Source organism: Leuresthes tenuis, unplaced genomic scaffold (genome assembly GCF_036924035.1).
Source record: "Leuresthes tenuis unplaced genomic scaffold, fLeuTen1.0.hap1 SCAF_10, whole genome shotgun sequence".
Classification (NCBI taxonomy): Eukaryota; Metazoa; Chordata; class Actinopteri; order Atheriniformes; family Atherinopsidae; genus Leuresthes; species Leuresthes tenuis.
Genome location: NW_027325364.1, coordinates 29,947,904 through 29,967,019, shown reverse-complemented (window position 1 = coordinate 29,967,019; position 19,116 = coordinate 29,947,904). Strand labels below are relative to the sequence as shown.

General features: G+C 40.2%; 1 protein-coding gene across 1 annotated transcript in view; it reads right to left on the bottom strand.

Moving 5' to 3' along the window:
- LOC140316988 (intermembrane lipid transfer protein VPS13B-like) overlaps positions 1 to 19,116 on the bottom strand; it is a 292,443-nt gene that overhangs the window by 78,540 nt on the left and 194,787 nt on the right. Inside the window, exons 31-33 of the mRNA XM_072395068.1 lie at positions 16,141 to 16,344; positions 12,899 to 13,025; positions 11,548 to 11,691 (exon numbers count right to left, since the gene is read on the bottom strand). Coding sequence (XP_072251169.1) covers positions 11,548 to 11,691; positions 12,899 to 13,025; positions 16,141 to 16,344 — 475 coding nt within the window. The remainder of the gene's footprint in view (positions 1 to 11,547; positions 11,692 to 12,898; positions 13,026 to 16,140; positions 16,345 to 19,116) is intronic.

The following is a 19,116-nucleotide window of genomic DNA, read 5'->3' as shown; positions in this document are numbered from 1 at the left end:
AACCCACTGGCAGCACATTAGACAGAATACTTGACTTATTAGATATTTCCTATTCAAAACAGTGTCATCAAAGGCAAAGAACAAGAGCCATATAAAACGCAGCAGCATGGCTGCCTGTATGCCTATTCTGCTCAACCACGCTCATATGTGGGACTTCCATAAGATCGACCATGCCAGATCCATCTCCTTTCCCTACCATAATGAGGACAGGATGTGTGCACTTCTTTTCTGTAGAAATGTAAGATTTTCCAAGTAATAAGGAGAGGAAAGTAAGCAGCAAAGGGCCTGAACCCGTCTCCATGTGTGTTGTGTTAGGTGAGTGAAACATGTACTGAGGTAAGGAGGTAATTGAGAAGGTATTCAGCAAAAGCAAAGTCTCCACGCCAAGGAGCACCCAACATTAGTGGGGACAAATGAGCTACACAGCAGCAGGGGAAGAGTAGGAGCCAGCAGAAACTGCCAGATAATCTTTATGCTTCTCTGTGTCTCTTCCCAAGCACAGACTCTACACATGTATTTACAATTACAGCAAATATCCCATCTTCTCTTAACCACCACTACTAAGAGAGTGCCCCCCAAGCAAATTCTTGGTCTAAATTTAGATGTGCTTACAAGTGGAATAAGGGATGATGAAGAACACAAATTGGGTGCACATAGGAAAAGAGACAATAAGAAAATATGCTGCGGTGCAGTGTTCATCCCGTTTGGATCAACACGTGATCAGTGTAGTAAAGAAAATGTACACAAACACACATTAGATCAGTTTGCTTTGCAGAATTTGGTTGGATTTATAGTTCTAAAGCACATAATTGCTTTTTTTTCTCATGTTTCAATTTACCTCAGGGTTGGTCACATTGATACTTCCTCTTTGAAAAAGAGAACAGGTATTCACGACAAAGTATAATGTACCTCTGCAGCCTATATGGATTAGCCTAATGCCTATTTATTCATTGACAGAGAGCAATAAATTTAGAGTACAAACATGAGCTTTAGCTGGAGGCCTGGTCCCAGCTGAAATCCCCTTTTCCAACCATTAATTTCTATGCTATTATATAATGGTTGCACTGAAACACTGTTTCCAGATCCCAACGCAATCTTTCTCTGGACTTTGCTGATCATGATCATGAACGTGTGACTACACACGTACACCCCACCCCCCAAGCCAATCATGAGGTCATTCCCTCAGAGTATCAAGGCAGAACATTCTGGAAAAAGGAGGATAATCCCCAAAGTGTGAAACCATGAGTCTCTCAAGTGCCAATCATATCAGAGTGCATCTGTACGACTTCTGACCCCGTCTCTGTCAGTGTAACTCAGAACAGCTTGACTAGAGGAAGGCTAATACTCGGAAGCAAATGTCACATCATCCAAATGCCACCCGTTTACAGTGTTGGCTGGCTAGTTGAATATGACAACATAACTTTCACATCTGAATACCACATATGTGGTTGATTGTTTCCAGATGAATGAAAAGTAGGTTGCAATTTGGGTTCAGAGATCAGGGAACATGAAAATCTGGATGTTTTAAGATGGTATGAAAGTCCATGGTAGTTGACAGGAAAGAATAAAATAAGTACCGTCCAAGTAACAAAGGTGACTATCATTGCTTTCCAAATGGTACATTTAACAGCCACATATTCTCACTACGATCAACAGATAAAAATTAACTACATAAGAATATGATGAATGCAAAAGCTGGGTGGGTGATGAGTGAAAGAGGTCACAAAGTTTAAATAATTACAGAAATATAGAGCAGCTCAGAGAAAAACCTTAAATTATGGGGACAGAGAAGAGAAGGCATTGTGTTTTTTTGAGTTTTTCTATAAGAGCATATTACAAGTTTGTTTATTAGCTTCAGCTGAAAGGAGAAATACGATCTTGATCCGACTACAACCAGCGGCAGACAGTTCCAGTAGCCATAGCAGTCAGGTTAGGCTTGAGTAAAGAACTGAGCCATTATTCTAATGCATTTCTAGTTGAAAAATGTTTATCAAGAGTTTTCCCATGCATTCTTGTAACAACAGTAGAATTGCCATTGAAAAGTGAAGGAAGTCATAAATAAATCCTTCTGACGTTGCCATTCAGTTGAGCTACTAGCTTGCATGATGCTTGCAAAGATTAACATCTGTATCTTGACTACATCAAAGTTTACAGGTTAGGCCCCTGCTGTGTTATCCACTTTTGTTTACCAGAACCATAAAGCTGATAGCAAGGCTCTGTGCTTTTGTATTATTAGAAGAAAGCCGCAACACAGCAATACCTCATCTTAATCAAAAATAATAACAACACTTAACCAAATGCCACAATGACAGTCTTTCTTTCTCTCATTTTCTTGTGGAAAACAGAAGGTGGAAGGCATTTATAATATGAAGTCATTGCTTGTATGCCATAACAGCGAGCACAAAGTAAAGAGGGGCATCAAAGGCAGTCAGTTAATACACTGAACTTTGTTTCAATAACAAAGGCAACCTGCTATGCACTTCAACTGAACCACAACAAAGATGCAATGGAAGGTCACAACCCCGGAGCCTGCAAATGAATGCAGAGTGCTTCAGTGTGACAGTCAACCTCACTTTAAACTGTGTGAGCCAAAGCCTATGGCACCGAGAGGGGTCGTTTTAACAAGCTCCCTTCATCCGGTAATGCTCATGGGTGGGTTTACTCCTCCAAGGTTCAACAGTATGTTTCTCAGAGGAGCACAAGAGCAGAAATCTTATACTATTTCTTTTACTTTTCCAAGGATCTCTTATTTATCCCTAAGCACCACTGTCTCAGTTGGCAGGATTAGAAAGATGAAGTGAGAGGAAAGAAAAACTGCCCGCCATGATGCCATGTCAAAAACTATCTTGTTCCTCTAATGCCATGTTACGTGTGTGTGTGTGTGCGCGCGCGCGCGTGCGCGTGTGTGTGTGTGTGTGTGTGTGTGTGTGTGTGTGCGCGCGTGTGTGTGTGTGTGCGTGTGTGTGTGTGTGTGTGGGGTGGGGTCAGTTTGTGGTGACAGTTATAAGGATGCATGTCAACATTCTTAAGGTACTAGGTAAGTTGGAACACTTTCCATTTGGAAAGAAACACTGACGCGAAGGTAGAGGGGATGGCTGGTCTAAAGAGAGGAACAGGAGATAAGTTTCTGAAACCCTTCACACAGAAAACAAAGGAAAGACGAACAAACATGAAAACACGAATACAGAGATGATGTTCTTCAGTTTTCAGCTGCTTTATGGTTTGGACCATAAAGAGTCCTGGCTTTAAAACAAAGATGCAAAATGATAAAGGCTGGAGAATGAAAAGAAAAATTGTGAAAAGAGTTAGTTAATGTAGTCCATCTGGGGAACTACAGTATGCTGCTCAACAAAGACCTGGCTCTGAGAAATGTGGCGGCCAAAGCCTCTGTTTTATAATTGACTGAACTTCAAAACCATCTTTCTCCCATGCCTGTGCATGACATTAGTTTGCTTACAAATATTTTGCCACAAATAGAATGCAGATTGCCACTGAGCAGCAGAACAGAGTTGTATCCAGAGTGCTGACGTTAAGCAGGCTGCAGCAGTGTGCTCATTATTGTGAGTTTAAGATTGAGGCCTTCCTACTGAGAATCCAGGCTCTCGGTAACACTCGCCAAACCAACCATGGCCCACTAAATATCTCAGGCAATCAAGAATGATTTAGAAGATTTGACAGCCACCTCCCTTAAAGCTCAACAAGAGACTTATTGCTTTAGTCATTCTCAACAGATTCACCGATCGAAACCAAAACCCTGATTTAGATGCCCCAATCAAATGCGGTGCTTAGGTTAGGGGTGACTGTAAGGATACGCAGAAATTACGCCACATTGCTACAAAAACACTGGCTGTTTGTATAAGCAGGATGCAATGTGGTAGTATTGAAAGGAGTATTGAAAAATGCCAGAAGACAATTTCTAGACTAACACCGCAACTGTTAGTGAAAATAAACAATGACGGAAAGTGGTCTGACCATCGTGATGTAAGTATTCAGAAATGACACACAGGCTTTCTCGGCTCATCTGACATAATCCCTTGGCTGGAATCGGATGCTGCTGAACAGACTTTATCACCAAATGCTTCTATCATTAATGACACATGAGATACAAGATAAACATAATAAGGAAAGTAAAAACACTGATATTCTAAAGCTAGATGGAGAACTTGGCACAAAGAATATTTGACATATGGATTAACAGATTTGATAAAAGTAATAAACAAATATATAGCAGCAGCAGCAGAAAACTCATCAGTCTCTCTTTCCTTTGTCCTCTCTTTTTTCATGGGACTGGAGCAGAGTACAACTGGCCTCATTAGCTGTCATCATTTGTATTTATTTTTGAGATTAGTGTGGGTATAACCCCCCTAATCCAACACATGCTCCAGTATTTACACATTCCAAGAAGCCCTGAATGATGTGAACTCGTTGTTACAAATGTTTTCTGAAAGCAAACATGAAAGTGCACATGGCTGAGAATCGTTTGTGATTGCAACTTGACTCAACAATTTGATCTACAGTGAGTCTTATGAGCGCTGCATCGTTTATACTGTAGGTAAAACAAATGAACCTCTGTTCACAGGCATGCTTACAGTGAAATACATAAAAAGAGCAGCAAAGACCTATGCACCTAAATATCACTCAGCGTAGTTTTAAACTAAAGGAATTAACTTTGGCATTATGTTTTAAACAAACAAAAAGAGGCTCTCAAACTGTATTGTCCTCAGCATGGGCTTGGCAGTTCACAAAAACAGATGTCCTTAAAAAGCTTTCATCAGGTCATGGAGCGTTCTTAAAAATGCCTGTCTGCACTGCCTGGGAGAGTTTCTGTGCTTTAGTTACAAGACTGTGAAAAAACAGCGACAGCAGGAGAAAAAACAACTTGAGGTGAGATAAGGCTGTTGGGAGCAGCACAGACTGGGAAGTGAAGGGTTAAGGGGGGCAGATGAGGCTTTGGTGGTCTGTTGAGGACAGCCCACACCCTGGGGAGCCAGAACACACACTCATAGTTGTGAAAAGACACATTACAAGCGAACATCATCCACAGTACATATTAAAAAAAAAAAGAGAAAACACACACCGACGAACAAGTTGCAAACTCAAAAGAGTGGCGTGAAGTCAAGAACAATCCTGGCTGACTCTCTATTTACAGAGCTGAAATTAGAAGAGGAGGATTGAAGTAATCTTCCTTTAATTTCTCTCTGGATGTTCTCCCAGGGCTGAGTGAAACAAAGGAGTGGATGTACTATATGTTAGGTTCTCAGAGGAGAATGATGCAAGAACAATGTTCCCTCATCTGAATTAGCAAAGAGGGCCTTGATAAAGGGGACTTAGAGGACAAAGCTAGGAACATACTATTGGAGAAGATAACAAGCTGAAGCGTGAGCCATAGATAAACACCTGCACACACTTTAAAAATCCAAGTGTGACATCACAGAGAGATGTGGAAAAAAGAAAATTTGTCTGTATCCATGGAAATCTTCCACAGGCATGTAGTGGTACACAAAATTAAATATTTAGTTTAATGAGAGCCGTTCGTGAGGCACACAGTAGAGGACAGAGAGAAAGATGAGGAGAGGAGCGTCTTTACTGTGCTATTCAAGTCACTTAATACTGTGTATCAGATGTTATTCTAAGTAGAATCTTGCTTCTGCAGGTGTAAGAAAAAAAACTGTTTCCTCTTTTCACCTCTTCAGAAATTCTTGACAAATTCTTGGATTTTTCACAAGACAAAGTCTACTACGGCTGCTTTTACTAGTCCCATGGGTCTGTGACCCTTTTTTCGCTTGCAGGCAGAGGGCGAGGGCACTACTGAGATCTGCTCACTTGATTCGTCACTTGATCCTGGAGTTCACAGTTGGGGCCTCCTGCCTCTTCTAAAAGGCAAGGTTTGTTTCTCCGCTCCAACAGAATTCCAGCTTTCGTGATTCTATCTGGAGTTTTCACGCCAATTTTGCCAAAACAGATTGAGGAGGCAGCAAATTCAGTTGCTACTGATCTCAAATAGATTGAGTTTCGAGGGGCCAATTTAAGACTGCGCCATGGTTATACTTCGAATTGAAGGTGGGTAAGGATGTAGCGGCTGAACCAGGGAGGTGAGTTGTTATGACGGGCTGTCAATTAGCAGTTGATTCACACAGGAGGTTCAGCGAGACATAGAAAAAATATATCATTTCAAAACAAAAGAAGGGGAGCAAGATGAACATGGACTATGAAAATATGTGTGCTTAAGATAAGCCGAGACAACGACACTTACTTTACAGATGTAAGGCAGCCAAAATGGAAAAGGAGATGGTTGCATGGGGAGCTCTATTTATTATTCCTCTCAGCAGCAATAGGGAGAATGAAAATAGTGCAAAGCAGGATGGGAAGAGGTCAGGCTGAAAAGAATCTGGCACTCAAAGAGGGTTAATGGCCAAGTTGACTGGTTAAGACGTGACCTCTCAAGAAAATCAGCTCCCACATTTACAGACAAATACTTTGGACAGAGTCAGAAAGCAAAGCAAACATCAGACTCAGACTTTCTCTCTCACTGTGTCATGTCTCGTCTGCAAGGATTACTGCCTTTCTGTGTTGCATTCTCTGTCATTTGGCAATCCTTGCTCAAGCTGTCTGATCAGTTCCTTTACCCCGAATGGATTTTAACCCTACTCTAATGTTTCATTATTTCTGATGGCCACTGTAGCACATAAAATATCCTCTGATATCTTACAATATGAAGACAATATGAAACTCATCACCAAGAGGAGCAATCTTGAAAAAGGTTTACTTTAAACTTACACTTATGGGGATAGGGCCAAGGGTCGCTTACTGAGCCAAGCTTGTCAATAACACCGTCGCTTAGATAAGCTGTCCTACGTGCTTTTGACATTCAGCAAGTACTCCTACATGAACAAGAGTTAAACTGTTACACAAGAAAGCAGAATAGATCACCAAGCTTTCATGCTTCCACAGTGTAACAGTCAGGATCATGTGGCCCAAAAACAGAGAAAAGTTTGAATCCATTTTATATGTTCTGCTATTTTTCTATCTACAAAGGTTAAACTACTGATATTTGTAGTGTCTTTTCTAAGTTGTTGACTGAGTAACCATACTGTGCATGTCTTCTAAAAGTAAAGTGACAATGCTTTCATAAATCAACATACAGAGCATTGTTTTTCAAGGTACCTGACAGAAGTGTTGTGCCAAGCATCAGACTGACTCTCCTTGCAGTTCTTATGGGGATTTAGGCTGTCTCAGTGTTTAATGTCTCCTTATGTAATCCAAGACTGATTCCCTGATGTTCAGATTTGTGCGGACCAAACCATCTGTCGCAGCAGGCCTCCTTGTTCTTCCTCTTGCTGTGGATACTGTTTTATGACTGGCTGTATATTTGGAGTTATTGTCTTATGTGGAACAAATATGGAGCGGAACACCTGAGTAATGGCAACGTGTGATGTGAACATAAGAAGTGCTTAAAACTCCAGCTCAGCATTGGACATGAACAGCAACATGACTCTCTTTAATCAAAAGATAAACTGCACACTAGAAAGTACAGATTTTTTTATTATGATACCAACATTGAGAGTAGAGTGTACTATATAGTGCATAATAATGAAAAAAAAAGCAAAAAAAAGCATGTGCCTTCTGTAAATACACTTCTCACAGCAATTCATGTTGGTTGAGAACCTTGCCCACTTTTTAAGACTGCATTAGTAAGAGTGTTGCTTTCTCTTTTGGATATATGCCTAAGATTGCGTATATTCAGGAGAACGGTAATATTGAAATCTACAGAGTATCAAATTCTGTCTGAGGAGGAACCTTCTCCACTATTAGCCAACCAGCTATGTAAGCAGGCAGTTCTGAAAGGGCCGACAATTTTCCAACAAGAAGCTGTGCCAGTCCCACGAAGGAAAGAGAAATGAAGTGCATGGAAAAGAGAGGCGAATAATAAAACAAAAGCAGCGAGATAACATTTGGATAAAGGTAAAAACATGAGGAAAAATGCCTCAGATAACCAGGGGATTAAAACAGAGGATTAAATGTTGAAAATGAGGGGAAGAGAAAGAGTAGAGATAAGACAGGTAATAGGAGATTGTGAGATTCTCCACATGTGTGTTTACTAAAAACTTTAATTCTGAGGTTCCTGCGATGTCTGATACCTTCTCCTGTGCCTGTGTATTACCCATGTGTGTGCACTGGCAATGATGTGTGCGTGTGTGTGTGTAAATGAGAGTTACAGGAAGTCTAAAGCCCTGTTTCCCATGCGTGTAATCATCCCAGGATGAGGTGGAGCGGGACTTCCCCTGCACCAAAGGGTATTTTCCTCTCACACTGTGGTACAAGCACATGGCTGACCCAGGCTGCCTCTGTGTGAGACTGTGTGTATGTGCGTGTGTGTCAGAGAGAAAGAGAGACAGACAGAGAGACTTACTAAAAAAAGAAAGAGAGACATACTAAAAAAAAAAGAGAAAAAAAATCCTATCCTCACTTATGAAGATACTGTTAAGGCCTTGCTAAAAAATAATAATAAAAAAAAATCAGGTGCTTCTTATTGTGAAAACTGAATGACAACCAGGTAGTGATGCTGACAATGAGATATTACAGAGGAAATTATTTCAGAGACATCACTTCCTTTATAAAGAGAGAAAGACACAATGTTGTGTGAAGGAAGAATTAGTGTTTCGGATAAGTATACTGTCAATGAGAAGGTGGATGAGAGTCTTGCACACATGTACACACACATGCACTCATATGTACAAATAAGTCAGTTGTCATGAAGACATATTACACTCATGACTCCCAAATAAATGCTGCAGACACTTACTAGAAAAGATGGACACCATGTGTATATGCATATATATATGTTGCTGGGTGACACTGTTGATGACATAAGTCCCAGAAACTGCTCTATCATCTATTCATAGCTCCTGGGCTGTGGGACCTCCCGCTGCTGAAAGCTGTCTGATTCAAACCCAGCCTCACTTCATCATCATTAACATCAACCAGGAAATACTGAGATGAAGTCAGGCTGTGACGGACCATACCTAATGCTGTGATAAGCATTCCAATAGTGCAGTGATTTGAAGAGCAACACATCTGCATATGGACTGCTCAGAAAACATGTGGCTCTTATGCACATGGTAAGCTAACTGTGGACAACTGGCTCGAGTGCGCAATGTGATAGAATGAAACGTTAGAGTAAGCGTGTCTGTGGACAAATTCAGAGCATAGCTTAGTGTCTAGAAATGACTGAAATCATACACAATGCTTGCGCATATTGGCCACACGCCTGGCTCGCCTCTCTACTACCAGGGAACCCAAAAGCCCCAACAAAACAAATTCATTAACCCTGACAATAAGACACAGCTGTGAGGGGGGATGAGAACTGTTTGAAAACAGTGCATGGGATTGAGGAGAATCTGTTCAAGACAAACAACATAAGAAAAAAAGAGGAAAGAGGATTTGGTAATATGGGAGAGTGAGTAATGAGCAGTGTTTAGTTTAAATTTGAACTGGAAACAGTGCTGACTGTGAGAGAGGAGATGCTCTTTTGAAGCACAGCAACAAAAACAGTTCTCCCACACCAGATGCTTCAGCTCCAGGACCTGTTTCTCATTGAATCCTTTGAACAGGTTGTGCAAAGAAAGTACAAACAAAACTTTCAAATTGTATGAATATCATTACTAAAGTTAGGACGGATCATAAAAACTGATATATGTTTCAAATCCAGATTCTGACATTTTGGATTAAAAAAACAATCGAACTACATCATAACTTTATGATCATTATTTGTAACTGTGTAGCAGGGGATGGGCAGGCTATCCAGTAAGTGCTGTCTGAACCATTTTTTTAAAACACTATCATAATCCCATATTGCATTCTTAGGGTACATACTACTGATATTATTTTATGCTGGTGCATCTCATACGTAAGAAGGGGGAAGACAGACTGTTGGCACAGCCGAGAAACCACAGGAACATGGCTCTGAAGAATCATATGACACTGTAGATAAATGCACCACTAGAGGGCTCTGTAGCTTGTAAAATCAGCTTTCATAGACAAGAACACATCCTACTCAACCATGAAGACTCACAACACTCTAGTAGATGGAGGTAAAAAATGATTTTACAGCGTCCAAAAAACCAGACCACAGTTAGTAAGTGCACCCTCATTGGATGTGCAGAGGTAAAGATAGACAAACTGATCCCAGTGTTTATGATGTCCTTGTCCTCTATCTATGAAACAGATAAAGCAAATTTAAGAGGGAAAACTCCCAAGCATTATTATCATTACATCACTGTGGATCTGTTGGTCATTTCAGTTTCACTAAATCCAGCTAAAGCAAGGAAGAAAAATGTAGTTAGCTGTAAATTTCTGCACAAAAGTTGGAAATCAGACATCAGACAACTATTGAAAAACAAACAAACAAACAATGCAGCCCCTGTCAATGGCCTCATGCAACACTCTAAATATCCAGCAACATCCGATCGTAGCTGCTCAGCACAAATGCATAGAAGTTACTGAAAAAGAGGAAAACTGAAATCATAGAGAGTGTGTTTAAGCAACTCTATGAAAGAAGTATAATAATAATAAACCTGACATAGAAGGTCAATAATGTTTTGGGGGAAAACATTTTCTAAATGTTAAACTGTTGCCAACAGACCTCAAAGAACAACTGCAAACTTTCTCTAAACTAAATGGACGAACCTCAATGCCTCTCTACCGTTTGAAAAAAGAAAGAAAAAGAAAAAAAAATCAATATGTACTGTACTAATTCATGTTAGATAGTAGAGTGTCAGTGTAATCAATGTCATCACAGTAACAATCTATTCTATGTGTTTATATCTTGTTTAGGAAACCTCAGATGGATCTAAGTCATCTCACACGCAACAATCTCAAGTGGAGATAACAATAAAGTCACATTGTCAACTCATTTCATTTCTACTAACACCCCCTCTTCTCTACCCTGTCCCCTTTCCTCTTTGATGACTCCCATCCTCACCACAGCTGGTAAATATTTTTATATTGTGTTCCATTAGAAAGCTTCATTAAGTGGTCAGACGGGGCAAATGGCGCCTTGGAGCTCCTTGTCCTGTAAACAATAGGAAGGGCCCTGAAAGCTGCAGCTGAGCTAAGCTCAGTAAACTAATGCCACATTAGAGAACTGCCTAGCTAAGAATGAGTAAATATTTAAATGTGCTGGATTCACCCATAATAGTAAGGGCCCCCCCCGGTAGTTAGGGGCACAGTATCAGGAGAATCATCACGATGGATCTCTGAGCAAAACTAGTATAGTTGCTTAATAATGAGTGAACTTGTGACAAAAATGAGTGTGAATGTGAATAAAAATGTAGAACCTTAATGAATAACTGATGAGACATTTTTTTTGCACTGTAGTAACAGCAATTAAAAGACTAGTGTTTCACTTTTTATACAATTCTACACATTTATGAATACTGAATTGCATTTACACCAGTGCATAACCCTAAATAACACACCCTGAAGCTCTACAGAAATGTCATCGCGTTCATATGTCTACATTTGGAAGCTTGTGATTAGAGTTTGTACCTCAGCGCTTTTCTCTGGAGCGTCCATGCCCATCAGGTTGTCTCTGAGAAGCTGCTGGAGGAGCTGCACCTGGGCAATACTTAGGTAGAAATCTAAACTACTGGTCACATTCACCTCCAGAGAGTGGCCACACACCACCAACTCCTAAGGAAAGAAGGGACGTAGAGCGAGGGGATATTAGAAGAGGAGGTAGGAGGAGAGAGAGTGAAATGCATTCAACACAACATCAGGATTGTTTGTGGCCTCATTCAGTGCTTCTCTGTTTCGCATCTTGTAAACTCTTACAGTACTTTGTTCACATTACATCTTCTCTCTGCCCTGGTCTCTGTTCAGTGCATTCCTCTTCCCTCTGTCCTCTCTTGGGCCCCACCCACATACAACAGTGTAAACCTTAGATCTAAAAGGATATTACTCACTACTGAGGACTGGACTGCACACATGGACCAAACCTGCAGTAACTACACACAATGCTATTGAAATTGTATTCAATACAAATATATATGTTGTTTATATTCAAGATCTTGTCTTGTGCCTATCAGATTCAGAAGAACACATTGACTGTATTATCATAATCAATAGTAGCAGCTGTATGAGCAGTAGTAGTGATTATGATACATGTTCAGACTATCAAGATGTTAAAATAATAGTTACAAAACACATTGTTAGGTGACAAAAAATCTAGACACGTTACCAAATGAAGTTAAATACAGCTATCACATTGATGTTTTGTAGCATCCGTGAACAATTTCACAAAATAAAATTAGCAGCATAAAGTTATAGGAATTTTACAACAAACATTGATCCATACATCCCAGTTCAAAGTATTATTTTGTTTTTGTTATTATTGGCTCTGAATCTTTATATTCAAGGGAATTATAGAAATCACACTGTGTGTATGTGTGTCTCAGAACAAACTATGGATTAGCTGTTACACATTGTCAAGGGGCACGTTAGCGTGGTCGGACGAAGCATCAAAGAGGCAGGAAGTCTCAGAGAGCCGTGCCAGAAAACATCAGCTGTATAAGCAGAGAGTTCTGAACTCTAGAGGTCAAAAACCTCCATTACATAGTGGATTGGCTGAGTAAGTTACTGTATGTAAAAGCAAAATATAAATACTTTTGACATCTCACATAATCATCGTCAATTTTCATATGAACAACAGATTCTAAGAGTAATGGCCGCAATTATGGCAAAAACAGGTTCTGGCCAAAGGGCACCAGAAGGCAGTTTAAGTAGTGAACAAACCTCTACTATCTAGTTGAGTACACAGATAAATACACTAGTGTAAAAATACTTTTTACAGAAATTTGCAGATGTGTAAGTGTTCATTCTGAGCTGAATGGACGCTGACCTCTGTCTGCCCGCTGTCAGGGGAAAGACTCTTGCTGAATATGATGGCTGGGGCAGCAGTCACCCGAACAGAGAAGTCCGTTAAGATTGGTGTCAGGATGGCTCGGCGCTCCTGGTGTCTCCTGATACTGAACAGAAATACATACATACAAAGACATTTCATCAGGAATAATCTAAATGTCTGTTTACACATTTGTCCCACTTGCCAAGGAATATATCCAACAGTAAGAGCAACCATCAGGGACCACTTATTCACTAAAACAGGTCTCCTTTTATTTACCAATAACTTGTTATGGTTACCAGTTGTAAAATATTGTAAGACTGTCCCATCTGCCTAGGAATGATGAGTCAACACAACACAGGCAAAACCACAAAGTATTCACAACTGAGCTATTGTTATGCCCTTAGCTGAAAGGCAGACATATTTCAAACTTGCTCTGGCCTTTCAAATTTAAAGCAGTACAAAGCTACACACACACACAGACAAAGAGAGAGACAGATAGATTTCAAAACAGATTTGTCTTGCGGGCATATTTGTGACAAATATCCATAACTGAGCTGATTTTTTTTTTTTTTTTGCTGGATGGCTGAATATAGTTACAGAGTGAGATGTTATTTGACAAGTCTCGATTGGGAACACCCCTTAATTGTATACATGAGATCAAGCTGAGACCTTCTAATATCAACTCTCTCCATTTCACTAATGTTCATTCCCACAATCAAGTCATATTTGTGGGAACATTTGTTAGCAGTAAAACAAATATACAAGAGGGCTTTATAAAGTGGTGTTAATTGCCACATCTGCTGCTATTAAAACAATCAAATGGTACAACTTCCAATATTTATAGTTGGCGAGGATTATAAAAGGCCTAGTTTCTAGGTGGCCTCAACTACAGTACTTAACCAGAACCAATATCATATTCACTTCTGCTACACAAATGTGCATTACCAGTGCCCTTAAGGGATTATATCCTGACACATTTCTTTGTGGACAGTGTTTGAGGGGAGCCTAATTCTAAGGTGAAATGATCTGTGAGGCCAATTGGTGTTGGACTAATCTCCCGTCAGACAGGCATTGAAACAATGAGCGTCTCGTTGCAGTGGACAGGTGCTATCATTCACCAGCTAAGCTAGGAGGCGTGGGGCTCAATTTACCCGTATTATGGGAGCCTCTGACAGGGCAGGAGAACTGTGGGTGTGTGCCTGTGTGTGTGTGTGTGTGTGCTGTACAAATAGCAAAATATGGAATGCGCGACTTTTCTTTCATTCAGTGTTTTATGGTGGAATCAGTAAAGCGATATATAAGTGGTAGGAACAAAAGGGGAAGCTTGTGCTGGGTAGCTGATAGGAGAGGCGACGGGGGGAGTTCACAGCTCCCTGACACAGGGTCTTTCCTAGCCAGCAACTAAAAACTGTGACGAGGACAGATCCTGTCAGTCGATCCATGGAGCTGGAATTTCCTCACAAAAACCTCAGGAAGCAAAGTGAGGCCACTGTAGATTCGCAACTACTGGAACTGAACCCAAAAAGCAGCAGTGAACATGCCATGAGTTTAAAGAAGGGGGGAGTGGGGTGTATCAATGTAGGAAATAAGGAAAGGTGTGAACTTTGGAAGTCATGTGTGTCAAAACTTGTTAAAACGAAGGTGGTGAATTTCTGCAAGTGATTGCAGCAGACAAGTAAAGCTGTGAACTTGACTCCCCTTTCCTCAGTGTATTGGAACATTTTAAATCACATGTTCAGTTATGACTTAGTAGTGGTGGTGGACTAGGCATGAGAGCAGCATGCTGCAGAACAGCAAAGCCCATTTTCCAATTCCAATTGCCTTTCATTGTCCGCCCTGCCACAGCATGGAGAGCAGGGAAACACAAGCAGTGAAACACAAGGCAACCACAGCCACCTTGAAAGATTTGTTTGGGATCCAAATGTCTGAATGAGAGATCGAAAACAAAAGAAACTTTGAGCTTCTCACTGTGACGAAACAACGACACTGCTTGCTGACTGATGATATGACAATGAGAAGAAGAGACCGGAAATAGCAGCACGCAGATCAAATCTGATGCGTTATGATAGTCCACTTTGAAAATAGAAATGCTTCATGGAGCTCAAGTCTTCTGACATATGACAAGTGAAACGTAGTTGAAGTACAATGCATTAATGCGTCAACACTTTAGGGAAAAAAGCAATAAAAGCTGGATGTGAAGTCATCTGATAATCATGCTAAAAAACAGAAATCCAGAGCAGCAGTTATGGTATGTCTGAAGGAGACTGAAAAGAAAGACAAGCTATGCAGAGACCAAGCTTCAGAAGCACCTTACACATGTACAAGAGCTTCTGACTACCATAGGTCATCTAATAGGCTTAACAAGCGTTGCCAAGCCTGTTGTGTAAAATAGTTATTTGACAACAGACTCTGACTATCACGGCTGAGGAATTCCAAGACAGGCAAAGGCTTAGGCTGACATAGTTAAATCACTGTGGACACAGAAGAAAGAAATCAGGGTTGTTGGATGTCAGATACTCAGTCCTACAGGTTCACACTCATGCTGCACTTGTTTGCCCTTTATTTGAGCTGTTACATTGAAGACTGAAATGAGAAATCAATACATTATGATTTAGAAATAGACGTAGATAAAAGATCTGTAAACCATTTCCCACTTTATTCAAAGACTTGTACAAACTCAGCTGATTGCACAACAACAGCAGTGCTTCTCTTCTCCTTCTCCTTTGGGTTGATTTGGAAGGTGTGGTCAGTACCTCAACTGTAACCTGAACTCAATCTAATTCTTCCATCCGTCTCAGTTTTTAATCCAATACAGGAATGTATTTTTTATTCATCTATTTCTTCATTTATAAGAAATAGATGAATAAAAAATACATTCCTGTACCAAGAATGAGTCAAATAAATTGTTTGAATATAAAACGTTCCATGGACATTGTTTAGGTTTATGAAAACACATACACTAGCAAAAGTTCATTCAGGAGGAAGATAGTTTAATAAAAGCATCCTCAATGCATAAATCTCTACTGGCTGCACAATAAAAACTATTATCTCAGGTCTGAGAGCAGAGGGCCCACCTATCAGCATCACCAGCCAGATTTTTTTCTTGGCAAGACTATCACAGTGTGTGTGTGCCTATTTGTCTCATTAAAGTAAAGAAAATAACAGTTTCCATGATTCCATAATTCAATATTGTGAAACATTAAAGATTAGCCTGTAAACAGAATGAAGTGCATGCTGACCTGCTAGCCATGTTCCACTCCAGAGCTGGATTCTGGGAGCTCCTCTCACTATCTGCTGAAACACCTCCTTTGATTCCCTCCTTCTCCGGCTTGAGTTGCTCCCACTGAGCAGTTCCAATGTTGATAGACTGGAGGTCGACCTGATACTGCCGATCCTCCACCTCTGATCCTGGGTCACGCAGAATGCCGAGGTTCAGCGCACGTCTACAGAAAAACAGAAAGAAAAGGTTGAGTCATTTTACAGATGAACCCTTCTTTGGGTTTACTTAGAAAAATACTAAATCATCACCCAAGAAGAAAATTACATGGGAATTAGCACATAAATGAAATTCAATGGTTCTGTTCTATGATATACTTTATGTGTTAGAAGGGAGTGTACAAGTCACATTTTTTATTCTCAGTCAAGACAATTATGATGGGTCAGACTGTTCTTTTTGTTGTCAATTACAATGAAGCACACCACTCTAGGAGCACGCCAGGTAGTCTGTTATAATGAAACAGTAAAGATGTTCTGGCACCAGGCCTTATCCACTTCTAACTTTTTCCTGCCTTTTTAGTGGTTTAGTAGCACATGTTTCTTACAGGAAGATTTATGACTAAATCATGGCCTCTGGTACTTGTCCAGCAAAGCTCAGATAAATAACCCCACATGTCTCAGGTGAAATCATTTGACTTTTATAAAGTTCTGCTTTATGCCAGCTTATCATTGGCAATAAACATTACTAAAACGCTGGCTGGACGGCACAGTAGTCTGGAGACTGTGGCTCGTATTGCCTTTTGCTTTCTATTTCGGTCTACGAAAACACAAGACTTTTGCAGTATACACAAGCTGTAATATGGTAGAGGAGATGTAGAGATATGTCAGGAGTGGGCAGCGGTGTGTCTGTAGCTGAATGGCTACAGTCAAGGGAGTATACGCTGTCCCATGAGTGCCAAGAAAAAAAATGATGTAATCTATTTTGCCTTTTTGAGAGACAAGATCCTGACGAATTCATGAGACAAAAGGAATAATCAAAATTCAACATCTGCATATGAGGTCAGGGCTTTCGGTTCATTATGATATGTTTATTTGTGCTGGTGAATTCAAATGAGAGCTTAAATGGTATAAATAAAGGCTTAAAATGGCTACAGATGTAGTGGCAGCATGAGTAGTTTTATTTGTTTCGGTAACGTCAATGGCAATTTTCAGATAGCATTTCCCTTCTCAAGCCGCACTGAAAAGGCTTCTACCAGAGCATGATGTTATGACAATAAGCACCAAGTACAAAAACAACGGCAATGGTAGATCAGAGGTGTATAACTGGATTTAGCTGGATTTGTTGACATACAAACAAGTGAAACAGATCCTTAATCAACATTTGGAACCGCATTTATCAACAGAGTATAATATAAATCAAACTTAGAGCTCTGTAAGATTTGGGTGGGATGTGTCAGTCTAGATTCATTAGGGTTTTGGTAACAGTACCTCCACCACCCTCCCCAACCCCAAACTGTATTTTTCAGATTAAAGAAACCACATTTACCTCATATGCTTTCCAAATTATCTCTTAACTTTAGCTTATTTAGGAGACTCTCTCACTCATAATCAACATAACATGGGAGTCTGCAGCCAAGTCTCTTCGTTGCTGAGCTGCAGGGTCATCTCCAATGACATAAATAAATATGATAAACATTTGTCTTGGTCATGCAGCCAGTGGAAAATGGTGTGATTTAATATCAAAAGACATATTTCAGCAAATCGCAGGAAACTAGAGAGCTTCATTTCTGACAAATGAGGAGGGGAGGAATTTTGGAAGTTCCCCTTGGGGTGCAATAATAATTGAAGCCACATTTTCTTGTTGTACATGTGGGGGGAAAACACTGGCGGTTTGACATATTTGATTGGTCATGTGAAGACCACACTGCTTGGCCAAGAAGAATCAGAGAATGTCTTGGAAAAGCACGGAACTTACTCTGCCCATCATATACAAGGAAGAACTAAAAACATACAAAGTGATGCAGGTGGAACACACACTTCTGTTGGGCTTCATATGCCATTATCAGAGATCTGCCTCCCCCCCATATGTGAAAAATATGCAGAAAAATCAAAATAAGTCATAAATGACATGCTTTCGCAGATGAGGAAGACGGGTGGGGGGCAGGAAGAGAATGGGGAATTTTTCTCAAGCACTAGTTACTTAGATTTACCCTTGTTCCTGAGCCAACCTTATTTTAATTGCAGAAAAAGACCGCAGAAACATTATTTTTTATGACAAAATTCTGCTATTTATAAAGAGGGATCAAAAGCTCTGCAGTAAGAATGTTCCGTTTCACTGCATTCATGGCTATTATTTAAAAAAAAAAACAATTTAAACCCAGTTTGAGTCCAAAAAGCCACTGGGCCGATTTTGCATCAGAGCTGAAATATGAGGGCTGAGATCCAACATTATTATGGCCCAAAGTCAAGCCCTCCACCCTATTCAAGCACAAAATAGTGAAGACATTGCAGTGTTGGTAATCCAAAATGCAGGACATGGAAAAGACAATTCACTGGTGCGTCATCACTCTGAACAAAATAATGATGTCCCGAATATCTTTGAACAGAAAATAATCAGACAAAAACTACTAATCTACTGCATGTTCCTCTGTTTAGCATTCTTTAGGTGCCTGTATGTGTTGGGCAGAGCATCAGTCATGATTTGTGTTTTTAAAGTCGATGTGTAGGGGGGTTTAGCGTTTAATGTGAAGCAGATTTGTGACTCTGTGCTGAAATGGAAATATAATCTGTTGAAAAAAAAAAACCCTCAGGCCATATGTGTAACACACCAATTAATAGAGACATTAGCTAATGCCAATGTATTGACTGATAAACAACAAAAAAGCTCATGCAAACACATGCTGCTACTTCATGCCATAGAGGTATTAGATGTAACCAGTGAGGGATTTACTTTCCTGTTGAGGACCACTTTGAACAAACATCCAGGACTTGCATGATTG